Source organism: Lontra canadensis, unplaced genomic scaffold (genome assembly GCF_010015895.1).
Source record: "Lontra canadensis isolate GAN:19392208 unplaced genomic scaffold, GSC_riverotter_1.0 scaffold6, whole genome shotgun sequence".
NCBI classification, from domain to species: Eukaryota; Metazoa; Chordata; class Mammalia; order Carnivora; family Mustelidae; genus Lontra; species Lontra canadensis.
The window spans coordinates 22,401,207-22,414,719 of record NW_022631000.1 but is presented as its reverse complement, the minus strand read 5'-3'; the positions used below and the strand labels follow the sequence as shown (position 1 = coordinate 22,414,719).

General features: G+C 36.5%; 1 protein-coding gene and 1 long non-coding RNA gene across 5 annotated transcripts in view; one reads left to right on the top strand and one right to left on the bottom strand.

Annotated features, from left to right (window-relative positions):
- LOC116864634 overlaps nucleotides 1-13,513 on the top strand; it is a 28,558-nt gene that overhangs the window by 1,742 nt on the left and 13,303 nt on the right. Inside the window, exon 2 of the long non-coding RNA XR_004382054.1 lies at nucleotides 4,665-4,743. This is a non-coding gene — a long non-coding RNA (uncharacterized LOC116864634). The remainder of the gene's footprint in view (nucleotides 1-4,664; nucleotides 4,744-13,513) is intronic.
- Nucleotides 2,674-13,513, bottom strand: part of PLS1 (plastin 1) — a 119,751-nt gene continuing 108,911 nt past the window's right edge. For all 4 annotated transcript variants that reach the window (XM_032852406.1, XM_032852409.1, XM_032852408.1 and 1 more), the window contains 2 exons: nucleotides 3,650-3,774; nucleotides 2,674-3,379 (listed from right to left, as the gene is read on the bottom strand). In XM_032852406.1, the coding sequence (XP_032708297.1) occupies nucleotides 3,244-3,379; nucleotides 3,650-3,774 (261 nt within the window). In that variant the 3' untranslated portion in view covers nucleotides 2,674-3,243. The remainder of the gene's footprint in view (nucleotides 3,380-3,649; nucleotides 3,775-13,513) is intronic.

Sequence of the window (13,513 nt, the reverse complement as noted above, 5' to 3'; positions counted from 1 at the left end):
TTTACTTCACAATAGTCAATTATCTATTGAATCATTTCAGCTTTTTTTAAAATCTGTAATATACCATAAGTCTTCCCCATTCTATACTGTTTCCAAGTTTGCATATTTGTAAACTTGGAATATTTGGTGGAATGTCAAAATTGTTCATTGTTAATTTGTAGCCAGTGAAAATAGAGCTGCATTTATGGGTTTGTATGTGTGCTTACTTACACTCTTCACAGTCCAAGAAATTTTTTATTCAGTAGGACAACTCTAATGCTGACCCATCCAAAATTTCCAGAGTACTGAAGGGTAAAAATTCAGATAGCTCCAAATATAAAAACCACTTTAATCTTAAGTCTTTTCAAGCTTCTGAGTTCGTGATTTCTCATCCATAAGGAGTCCCACAGGGGCTGGATTAATTCCTTATATTCAGGGGAATTCCAACCTACTTCATTTAGTAACTAATTCTGGGAGGCAAAATTATTAGGAGACCTCCTTCCCTATTTCAGAATAAGCCAGTATTGCAACTGCATCCTGTTCTTTAGTTTTTTTGAAACGTCTCAAATGCAGCATATTCTCTCCTGCCTTGTCTGGTACATGTTTTATCCAGCATAAATTGGGGTATTTTAGCATCCCCTCTATAATGGGTTTATGGTGCATCTGTGACAGTAAGATGATAGAATCATGAGGAACAATGGCAGTGCAAGATTCAGAAGCGGCACATTACTCAAAACAACTCACTAACCTGTGCAAAAGAGCCATCAACCTCAGTCAGAGAAGAGAAAAATCCAGATTCTGATCTAGTCTTAAAAATAGAACAGATCCCCCCAAAAAAGAATAGGAATGTCTGGCTGGCTCAGTCAACAGAGCATGTAACTCTCGTCCCACACTGGGTATAGAGCCTAGTTTAAAAAAAAAAAAAAAAAAGTGTAGACGAGATACTATCTACATCTCCAAACTCTATGCCTCTCTCTCACTACTCTCAGGCCACATTTGCCTGTTTCTTTTACTGAAATGTATGTGAGATCATTCCTGCTTCAGAGACTTTGGTCCCTCTGCTGAATGTTTATCACCTATCTCCTCATCATTCATATTTCAGTCTAAATATCTCATCCTTAGAGAGACCATTCCTGAGCACCCAAATTAAAATCTTCACCCAATTCCCAAGTCAGTCTCTATTACATTACCATCTTATTTCCCCTGCTGCATTTTATCACTGTCTAAAATTCCTATTTGTTCATTATCTCTCTCTACTAGGATATAACATTCATGAAGTCAGAGAACTCTGTCTATATTTTTCTCAACTGAATCCCCATATTTCTAGTATCATACCTGAATCACAACAAATTTATGTTAATCAGCGGATTCCCTCAAATTATTTCAGCACAAACTAAATCATAATAATAATGCAGTTGGTCTTTAGTAAAATTCTTCATATTAAAGAAAAATAGAACCACCTTCACTCCCCCCCAAAATCTAATTTTTTTGTTTTACTAATTAGAACAAAATTATTTTTTCTGGAAATAAACTTATGATAGATTAATTTTCAAGTCTGTGTATTCTTTAAATGAAATGAACACTGACACATTTGTACATACATAGAGTTTTTATTAAATATATTTTTGTGAGAAAAAGAACACCCTCAAGTGCTAAATTTCATGTAAATTGGATAACTTAGTAAATAATGGTGAAAAAAATCAAAAGGGGAAACATTAGTTAATCTCTTAGAGCAAAAACATCTTAATTTTCATATCAGAAAACAATCATCAAAATATAAAAGGAAAGGAAATCAGTTTTGTAGAAGAATATATTTCAAAGTTCCACCTATTGATGATTTCATTTAAAAAATTCAAAACACATGAGTAGTCTCACTCTTACCAACCTGTTTTAATCAATGGTAGAAGGGGAGTTTAAACTACTCATTCACATGGAGATAACGTGACAGCATTTTTGTTGCATAGCGGTATTGCTCACTCTCACTCACAGTGGAAGATGGAGGAAACAGATTTCTGAATTCATTTTTTAGCAGCAGAATCTGTCTATTGATAGAAATTCACACAAAAATAGGTCTGAAGGTTAGCTATTCTCAAGTTACACAAGCATTCACCAAACACTGCCAATTTGTAGGAGGCTGTTGAAAAAACATATGAAAATATTCTATGTTGAATATTAGCTTTGTGTTATTTTCTGCTAAAGATATTCAGTGGGCATATTCTAAATTAGAGCTTCAGTATAGATCAAAATTAACATGTGTAATATGAAACTAACAGTATAGTGTCAACATGTCTTGAGATGCTGTAGTCAATGCTTTGTTATAATTATGTGGAAGAAGTCAGTTGAAAAATAACTATAGGCACATCCAAAATGAATATTTTCTAAAATAAATGTTCATGTACCAAATATCTACAAACTGAAAAGTCGTTACACATGTAGTGGGACCACAATAAACACTTAATGGTTGCCTGACTGACCAGTTATACATACCATTTAAGAAAACCTGGGTAATTCAGATGCAAAAAAAAAAAAAAAATATATATATATATATATATATATACACACACACACATATTTCTCTAATAACAGTCTACCAACATATATGCTGCATGTCATAGTTAAAGCTGTATTACAAACTAGCATACATAAAATATAAGTACAGTTAAAATTAAGTTTTAAGTAAAAAGCTCCTGCTACTTATATAAGAGAATGTATTTTGGTGTTTATTCAAGACTTTTAGTTCTCATATATGAAAAGGTTTAATGTTAGTTAACAATACTTATCACTTAAAAACCTGAGACAATATAGAAATTTACAGAAAAGTAAAGTTCACATAGTTGGAGGAAAAAATAAAAGAACCTGGATAATGACTTTGAATACATTTATGATCAAAATTAACACATATACACACACACAAATCAAAGCACAGCAGGACATGCAAAAAAATGTTTACATTGATCTTTTTTGAACCATGAAAAAGATGAATTAGTCTTGTTTTAATAAGACTTTCAGAAAATGAAAATAATTTAATTATGAAATATCAGCTTAATAATGAGCATATTATTATCGATATTGACTGGTAAATTAACTGCATATCCAAAAATGTTGACAGATTCTGACTAGTATGAACAAGATATTGAATTCATTAATGAATTATACAACTAGTTAAGCATACAAATAATCAAAAACCCACTACATTTCAGAATTCTGTAAACTGTGAGACATTCAGTGTGTTTAATGTGGCAGAAAATAATATTAAATATTTTATTATTTTATTCTGTTCAGTCCTTTTCCCATTAAGCATGCAAACACAGTCATAACCATCTTTGGTTTCACTTCTACGAGGTCATCAGGTAAGGCATATATCTGGGCACCGATCTTTCGAGCAACTGAAATGGCATATCTTGAAAAGACAAGAAGAATATTTTATCAGTTGTTATCTGCTGTGTTTTCACTTAATATATGTCAAGAATGAAATATTTTTATTAGATTAGCTTTACAAGAAAGTTAACTTTGAAAGTCTTTAAATCATAGTCCCCATATAAATTGTATTTTTTCTCCTCCCCCCTTTATAAGTTGTATCTTAAAATGTTAAAAACATGGTAACATTACCTGTAAGGTCTTACGAACTTAAAGAGCCACTGTGTTCTAATATAAACCACAAAAAGCTTACTTAGCATTGTTCAACTTGTCTTCCTCAGATAAGTTTTCTCTCTTGATCATTTCTTGACGAACTGCATTTGGTGCAATGGCATCTATTAAGTCTAGGACAGGTAAACTGGTGCTAATAGATTTGTCCTAGAAAATAAAGAATGGAGGAACATTATTAAATATCACACTTTCAATTTTCATAAATGGCAAATTGGGTCATCACCATATACCTGAAAGCAGCTTATAAGTTTTCTTTGTACTGAACATTCAGCTTTTCTGCAACCAGCACACATCACAAACCACTTAAGTTTTTCCTTCAATCTTTACAGAGCTTACAGTGCGGAGTTGTCACCATACCCAAACAGGGCTTGCAGATGTGACAATTCCTAAAGTATGCTAAGTACAATAACCATTCTATAAAACATAACTTTTGAAAGGGAATAGGAGATGAACTTTAAATTAATAGTTTTGTAAATTCTAGTAATATATTTCTTAGACCATGGACTCCTAAGCCTTCACTTAAAATGTTTTAGAAAGAAAAATGAAGATATTACTGGAAAGGAACTAACATTTACAAAGGCATTATTCTTCTTGTGTTATATGTCCACCTTGTTTAAGTCTCCTAACAACCTTGTAATAAAGAAATTATAATCTCTCTTTCAAAGAGGAAGAACATGTTCATAGAGCTCAAATGACTTGTTCACACAATCAGTAAGTACAAAACCAGTAACTGAACCCATTACTGTCTGACTATAATGCCCAAGATTCTCTCCACTTTTGAAGTCACCTCCAAGCTGATCTAAAAATGAACAACCAAATTCTAGTGGATAGAGCACTGCACTTAAAGCCAGAAATCCTGGTCTGAACTGTTTTACCACTTACCAGTACTTGGAAAAAAAAAAATCATTTGTTCTGTCTCTCAGCTTAGATAGTGGCCACTACTGCTTGCGTACCCAGAATCTACTCTTTCCTTACTACTTTCTTCATCCTAACAGAATTCATATTTTCACTCTGTATCCACAACTCCCTCACATAAGGCATGTGCTACAGGGAAAGCTGACCCCATCGACAGTTCCAGGGGTGATCCTGAATTAGTCTAGGCCATGAATTCTAGGGGTAAGTGATAAACTTATTTTTTTTATGTATAAAGACTACAGTGCATAAACATACAGTAATATCCATGGCATTAAAATTTCAGAGGGAGGGGCTTTTAAGAAGAAAACCTCTAAGACTCCTTCCATAAACAAAAACACTAGTCTGAACCAAACAGAGTAATCCCATCTGATTACCACAGTGATTTAATTTGGGCCCAATTTAATTTAATATGAGGCTCTCGTTATTTTTCTGGGAGAGTTGTGGAAAACCAGCAACCATCCTCCTGTATGTGAATGAGAGGATGAAAACTTTGTCCCACCCAGCAGCTATCCTAAAAGGAAAACCAGCTATAGGGTGAAGTTGACACTGTAAATGGCAAAGCAGAGATGGATAAAAAACCTCAGTCCTGAATGACATTCTTCAATTACTGGTTCAACCAACCCTGAAATCTACCCTACCTCTGATTTCTGCCATTTTGTACCTTTCCTTTTGGTTTAAACCACTTTAAATTGGGTGTCTGTTATGTGAAGCCATAAGCAAGCACCCTTTCCTAATCACTACGATGAGAATGTCACAGGATTCTTGGGAATATTAGTATAAGGGAAAGAATCTACTACAGTTCCTAGCCAAATTAATAAAATTTTGAAAAAAACAGTTTGAAGCCATGTGAAGAACATTAATAGTCCACCTTTTTGGGCCATGATCTGTAAGCCACTACATTTATTAACTGTCCAAAAATGTATATTCTTTACTTTTAGAAATGTTCATTTTATGAAACAGATTTTTGAGGAGAAGTAGAAATAGAGGAGTAAAAATAACTAGGGTCCTTAAGTCTTTCTGATGATGGTAATCTGGATCTAGTTTTGGGGGGGCATCTTCCTTATTTCTGAAAAATTCTGCTATTTGTTTTCTCAATGTGTAGTCTGTAGACCACCTACATGAAAATCATCTGACATGTTTGTTAAAAGCATAAATTTATCCCTATAAATTAATAAGTCAGGATATCTGTGGATAGGGCTAGAAATCTACATCTTATTTTTTTATATTTTTTTATTTCTTTATAAACATATAATGTATTTTTATCCCCAGGGGTACAGGTCTGTGAATCGCCAGGTTTACACACTTCACAGCACTCACCATAGCACATACCCTCCCCAGTGTCCATAACCCCACGCCCCCTCTCCCAACTCCTCTCCCCCCATCAATCCTTAGTTTGTTTTGTGAGATTAAGAGTCACTTATGGTTTGTCTCCCTCCCAATCCCATCTTGTTTCATTTACTCTTCTCCTACCCCCTTAACCCCCCATGTTGCATCTCCTCTCCCTCGTATCAGGGAGATCATATGATAGTTGTCTTTCTCTGATTGACATATTTCGCTAAGCATGACACCCTCTAGTTCCATCCACGTTGCCGCAAATGGCAAGATTTCATTTCTTTTGATGGCTGCATAGTATTCCATTGTGTATATATACCACATCTTCTTTATCCATTCATCTGTTGATGGACATCTAGGTTCTTTCCATAGTTTGGCTATTTTAGACATTGCTGCTATAAACATTCGGGTGCACGTGCCCCTTCGGATGACTACGTTTGTATCTTTAGGGTAAATACCCAGCAGTGCAATTGCTGGGTCATAGGGTAGTTCTATTTTCAACATTTTGAGGAACCTCCATGCTGTTTTCCAGAGTGGTTGCACCAGCTTGCATTCCCACCAACAGTGTAGGAGGGTTCCCCTTTTTCCGCATCCTCGCCAGCATCTGTCATTTCCTGACTTGTTAATTTTAGCCATTCTGACTAGTGTGAGGTGGTATCTCATTGTGGTTTTGATTTGTATTTCTCTAACGCTGAGTGATTTGGAGCACTTTTTCATGTGTCTGTTGGCCATCTGGATGTCTTCTTTGCAGAAATGCCTGTTCATGTCTTCTGCCCATTTCTTGATTGGGTTATTTGTTCTTTGGGTGTTGAGTTTGCTAAGATCTTTATAGATTTTGAATACTAGCCCTTTATCTGATATGTTGTTTGCAAATATCTTCTCCCATTCTGTCAGTTATCATTTGGTTTTGTTAACTGTTTCCTTTGCTGTGCAAGCTTTTGATCTTGATGAAATCCCAATAGTTCATTTTTGCCCTTGCTTCCCTTGCTTTTGGTGATGTTCCCAGGAAGAAGTTGCTGCAGCTGAGGTCAAAGAGGTTGCTGCCTGTGTTTTCCTCAAGGATTTTGATGGACTCCTTTCTCACATTGAGGTCCTTCATCCATTTTGAGTCTATTTTCGTGTGTGGTGTAAGGAAATGATCCAATTTCATTTTTCTGCATGTGGCTGTCCAATTTTCCCAACACCATTTGTTGAAGAGACTGTCTTTTTTCCATTGAACATTCTTTCCTGCTTTGTCAAAGATTAGTTGACCATAGAGTTGAGGGTCTATTTCTGGGCTCTCTATTCTGTTCCATTGATCTATGTGTTTGTTCTTGTGCCAGTACCATACTGTCTTGATGACGACAGCTTTGTAATAGAGCTTAAAGTCCGGAATTGTGATGCCACCAACTTTGGCTTTCTTTTTCAATATTCCTTTGGCTATGTGAGGTCTTTTCTGGATCCATATAAATTGTAGGATTATTTGTTCCATTTCTTTGAAAAAAAAAAAAAAGGATGGGATTTTGATAGGGATTGCATTAAATGTGTAGATTGCTTTAGGTAGCATAGACATTTTCACAATATTTATTCTTCCAATCCAGGAGCATAGAACATTTTTCCATTTCCTTATGTCTTCCTCAATTTCTTTCATGAGTACTTTATAGTTTTCTGAGTATAGATTCTTTGCCACTTTGGTTAGGTTTATTCCTAGGTATCTTATGGTTTTGGGTGCAACTGTAAATGGGATTGAGTCCTTAATTTCTCTTTCTTCTGTCTTGTTGTTGGTGTAGAGAAATGCAACTGATTTCTGTGCATTGATTTTATATCCTGACACTTTAATGAATTCCTGTACAAGTTCTAGCAGATTTAGAGTGGAGCCTTTTGGATTTTCCACATATAGAATCATATCATCTGCAAAGAGTGATAGTTTGACTTCTTCTTTGCCGATTTGGATGCCTTTAATTTCTTTTTGTTGTCTGATTGCTGAGGCTAGGACTTCTAGTACTATGTTGAATAGCAATGGTGATAATGGACATCCCTGCTGTGTTCCTGACCTTAGCGGAACTGCTTTCAGTTTTTCTCCATTGAGAATGATATTTGCAGTGGGTTTTTCATAGATGGCTTTGATAATATTGAGGTATGTGCCCACTATCCCTACACTTTGAAGAGTTTTGATCAGGAAGGGATGCTGTACTTTGTCAAATGCTTTTTCAGCATCTATGGAGAGTATCATATGGTTCTTGTTCTTTCTTTTATTAATGTGTTGTATCACATTGATTGATTTGCAGATGTTGAACCAACCTTGCAGCCCTGGAATAAATCCCACTTGGTTGTGGTGAATAATCCTTATAATGTACTGTTGAATCCTATTGGCTAGTATTTTGGTGAGAATTTTCGCATCTGTGTTCATCAAGGATATTGGTCTGTAATTCTCTTTTTTGATGGGATCCTTGTCTGGTTTTGGGATCAAGGTGATGTTGGCCTCATAAAATGAGTTTGGAAGTTTTCCTTCCATTTCTATTTTTTGGAACAGTTTCAGGAGAATAGGTATTAATTCTTCTTTAAATGTTTGGTAGAATTCCCCTGGGAAGCCGTCTGGCCCTGGGCTTCTGTTTGTTTGGAGATTTTTGATGACTGTTTCAATATCCTTTCTGATTATAGGTCTCTTCAGGTTTTCTATTTCTTCCTGGTTCAGTTGTGGTAGTTTATATGTCTCTAGGAATGCATCCATTTCTTCCAGATTGTCAAATTAATTGGCACAGAGTTGTTCATAATATGTTCTTATAATTGTATTTCTTTGGTGTTGGTTGTAATCTCTCCTCTTTCATCCATGATTTTATTTATTTGGGTTCTTTTCTTTTCTTTTTGATAAATCTGGCCAGGGGTTTATCAATCTTATTAATTCTTTCAAAGAACCAGCTCCTAATTTCCTTGATTTGTTCTATTGTTTTTTGGTTTCTATTTCATTGATTTCTGCTCTGATCTTTATTATTTCTCTTCTCCTGCTGGGTTTAGGCTTTCTTTGTTGTTTTTTCTCTAGCTCCTTTACGTGTAGGGTTGTGTATTTGAGACCTTTCTTGTTTCTTGAGAAAGGCTTGTACCACTATATATTTTCCTCTCAGGACTGTCTTTGCTGTGTCCCACAGATTTTGAACCATTGTGTTCTCATTATCATTTGTTTCCATGATATTTTTCAATTCTTCTTTAATTTCTTGGTTGACCCATTCATTCTTTAGAAGGATGCTGTTTAGTCTCAATGTATTTGGGTTCTTTCCAAATTTCCTCTTGTGATTGAGTTCTAGCTTCAGAGCATTGTGGTCTGAAAATATGCAGGGAATGATCCCAATCTTTTGATACCAGTTGAGACCTGATTTCTGACCCAGGATGTGATCTCTTCTGGAGAATGTTCCATATGCACTAGAGAAGAATGTGTATTCTGTTGCTTTGGGATGAAATGTTCTGAATATATCTGTGATATCTATCCATCATGGTCCAGTGTGTCATTTAAGGCCTTTATTTTCTTGCTGATCTTTTGCTTGGGTGATCTGTCCATTTCAGTGAGGGGAGTGTTAAAGTCCCCTACTATTATTGTATGATTGGTGATGTGTTTCTTTGATATTGTTATTAATTGGTTTATATAGTTGGCTGCTCCCACGTTAGGGGCATAGATATTTAAAATTGTTAGATCTTCTTGTTGGAAAGACCCTTTGAGTATGATATAGTGTCCTTCCTCATCTCTTATTATAGTCTTTGGCTTAAAATGTAATTGATCTGATATAAGGATTGCCACCCCAGCCTTCTTCTGATGTCCATTAGCATGGTAAATTGTTTTCCACCCCCTCACTTTAAATCTGGAGGTGTCTTTGGGTCTAAAATGAGTTTCTTGTAGGCAGCATATTGATGGGTTTTGGTTTTTTTATCCATTCTGATACCCTGTGTCTTTTGATTGGGGCATTTAGCCCATTAACATTCAGGGTAACTATTGAGAGATATGAGTTTAGTGCCATTGTATTGCCTGTAAGGTGACTGTTACTGTATATTGTCTGTTCCATTCTGATCTACTACTTTTAGGGTCTCTCTTTGCTTAGAGGACCCCTTTCAATATTTCCTATACAGCTGGTTTGGTGTTTGCAAATTCTTTCAGTTTTTGTTTGTCCTGGAAGCATTTTATCTCTCCTATTTTCAATGAAAGCCTAGCTGGATATAGTATTCTTGGCTGCATGTTTTTCTCATTTAGTGCTCTGAATATATCATGCCAGTTCTTTCTGGCCTGCCAGGTCTCTGTGGATAAGTCCACTGCCAATCTAATATTTTTATCATTGTATGTTACAGACTTCTTTCTCCAGGCTGCTTTCAGGATTTTCTCTTTGTCACTAAGACTTGTAAATTTTACTATTAGGTGATGGGGTGTGGACCTATTCTTATTGATTTTGAGGGGGGTTCTCTGCACCTCCTGGATTTTGATGCTTGTTCCCATTGCCATGTTAGGGAAATTCTCTACAATAATTCTCTCCGATATAAGTTCTGCTCCCCTCTTTCTTCTTCTTCTGGAATCCCAATTATTCTAATGTTGTTTCGTCTTATGGTGTCACTTATCTCTCGAATTCTCCCCTTGTGGTCCAGTAGCTGTTTGTCTCTCTTTTGCTCAGCTTCTTTATTGTCTGTCATTTGGTCTTCTATATCACTAATTCTTTGTTCTGCCTCATTTATCCTAGCAGTGAGAGCCTCCATTTTTGATTGCACCTCATTAATAGCTTTTTTTATTTCAACTTGGTTAGATTTTAGTTCTTTTATTTCTCCAGAAAGGGCTTTTATCTCTCCAGAGAGGGTTTCTCTAATATCTTCCATGCCTTTTTCGAGCCCGGCTAGAACCTTGAGAATCGTCATTCTGAACTCTAGATCTGACATATTACCAATGTGCGTATTGATTAGGTCCCTAGCCTTCAGTATTGCCTCTTGTTCTTTTTTTTTGTGGTGAGTTTTTCCCGCCTTGTCATTTTGTCCATATAAGAATATATGAAGGAGCAAATAAAATACTAAATGGGTGGCAAAGACCCCAGGAAAATGTGCTTTAACCAAATCAGAAGAGACCCCAAATCATGCGGGGGGCGGGGAGGGGATAAAAAGAAGTTATGGAAAAAAATATTTAAAAAAAAGAAAACAAATTTAAAAATATATAAAAAAGAAAAAATATATTTATTAGATTGGTGAGAAGAACAGGGTCACCCACTTAATTTTGGGAGTATTTTGGTCTCTTAGAAGAAACTACCTCCCAAAATCTTAAAGAATGAAAAATATATATAAGGGTTAACACAATGAAGAGATGGAATATGCCTATAAAGATGAAAAAAAATTTTTTTTTAAATTTCTATGAAAGGAGTTGATAAAGTAAGTTGGTTGGGAGAATAAAGAAAAAGAAAGTGGAGAGATTTTGCTCAGTCTGGAGACTAGAACAAGCCCAGAGCTAGATTTAGGGTATATTTTGATCTATTAGAAGTTGTACCCCAGATTTTTTAGAAGAAAATACCCTATGTGTATACAAAAAATAAAGTTAGATACAATGAAGGATAAAATATGCCTATAATAATGAAGGTTCAAAAAAGATTTTTTTTTAATGAAAGGTATTGTTAAGATAAACTAGTTAAAAAACGTTAAAAGAGGAGAGGGTAAAAGTTTAAAAAAATTTAGAATAAGAAAAAAATTTAATTAAAAAAAATTAAATTGGGGCACCTGTGTGGCTCAGTGGGTTAAAGCCTCTGCCTTTGGCTCAGGTCATGATCCCAGGGTCCTGCGATCGAGCCCCGCATCGGCCTCTCTGCTCAGCAGGGAAACTGCTTCCCCTCCTCTCTCTCTGCCTGCCTCTCTGCCTACTTATGATCTCTGTCTGTCAAATAAATAAATAAAATCTTTTAAAAAAACAAACAAACAAAAAATTAAATTAACTGCAAGAACAAAGAATCATGGGGAGAAAGCCATGAATTCAATGCTTTGCTTTCTCCTCCTCTGGAATTCTGCTGTTCTCCTTGGTAGGTGAACTTGGTCCTGGCTGGATTTCTTGTTGATCTTCTGGGGGAGGGGCCTGTTGTAGTGATTCTCAAGTGTCTTTGCCCCAGGCGGAGTTGCACCGCCCTTACCAGGGGCCTGGCTAAGTAATCTGCTTGGGTTCGCTTTCAGGAGCTTTTGTTTCCTGAACGCTTTCTGTAGAGTTCCGGAGGATGGGAATGAAACCCATGGCCTCCCAATCTCCGGCCTGGAGGAGCGGAGAGCTCAGGGCCCTGCTCTTCAGTGCGCCCTCAGAGAAAAGTGCTCAATCACTCCCGTCTGCTTGGCCTCTGGCCATGCTCTGAGCTCGCCCAGCCTGTGCCTGGTTCAAGGTAACCCCGAGCTGAGAGCTCACTCGTCGGCTCTGTCTCTATAACCAGCTTCCCCGCTCTAATACCTGTGAGCTCTGTGACACTCAGACACCCCCGATCCTTCTGTGACCATGCAGGACCTGGGGCCACACTGGCCCCACATGGGCTTCACCCCAGTTTAGCCTCTGGAGCGATGTCCCTCAGTGGAGCAGACGTCTCTCAGTGGAGCAGACTTCTAAAAGTTCCAATTTTGTGCTCCGTTGCTCCGCCGCTTGCCAGGAGTCGGCCCCTCCCCCCGCGGTCTATCTTCCCATCGCTTTGGATTCATTTCTCCGCCGTCCTACCTTTCAGAAAGTGGTCGATTTTCTGTTTCTAGAATTGTTGCTCTTCTTGTCTTTGGTCTCCTATTAGATTTGTAGGTGTTTGCAATGGATTGATAAGCTATCTAGCTATCTCCTGCTACCTGGAGTCTCAGCCTGCTGCTTCTCCACCATCTTGACCAGTATCAGAAATCTACATCTTTAATAAGCTTCCTAAATGCCTCTAATGTACACTGTTATTCTTTCTAAAAAAAGAGACGGCATCATGGGGTGCCTGGGTGGCTCAGTGGGTTAGGCCTCTGCCTTTGGCTCAGGTCATGATCTCGGGGTCCTGGGATTGAGCCCCGCCTGGGGCTCTCTGCTCAGCAGGGAGCCTTCTTCCCCCCCCACCCTGCCTGCTGCTCTGCCTACTTGTGATCTCTGTCAAATAAATAAATAAAATCTTTAAAAAAAAAACATGATTCATGCCATTCTATAACAAATTTAAAATTTCTATGTACTTTTCAATTTTCTATGATGATTCAAAAACATACAAGTGGCTTACTTGTGCTATAATCTGATTTCTTATTTACATATTTGTGGGGTTCTTTTTAAGATTCAGGAAAATTATTTTGTTCATTTGTTTTTTCATCTTTATTGAATTATAATTGACAAATTGTAAGACATTTACAGTGTACATCTTGAATATGCGATATATTTATATGTTGTGAAAGAATTACTCTCATCTAATTAACACATCCATCACATATATATATATATATAGGCATTTAAATTCTATTCTAGCAAATTTTAATTATATAGTGTTAACTGAAATCACCATGTTATATGTAAGGTCCTCAGTTCTCGTAGCCAAAAATTTATGCCCTTTTGTGATATTTTAAATATTTCTTCACCTAGATGTAGGAAAGAATAATGTTTTCACCTATTCCCTTATGACTTACCTTGGGAAAAACTTTTACTGAGTTGAATGAAAGATTTAAGTTTCAA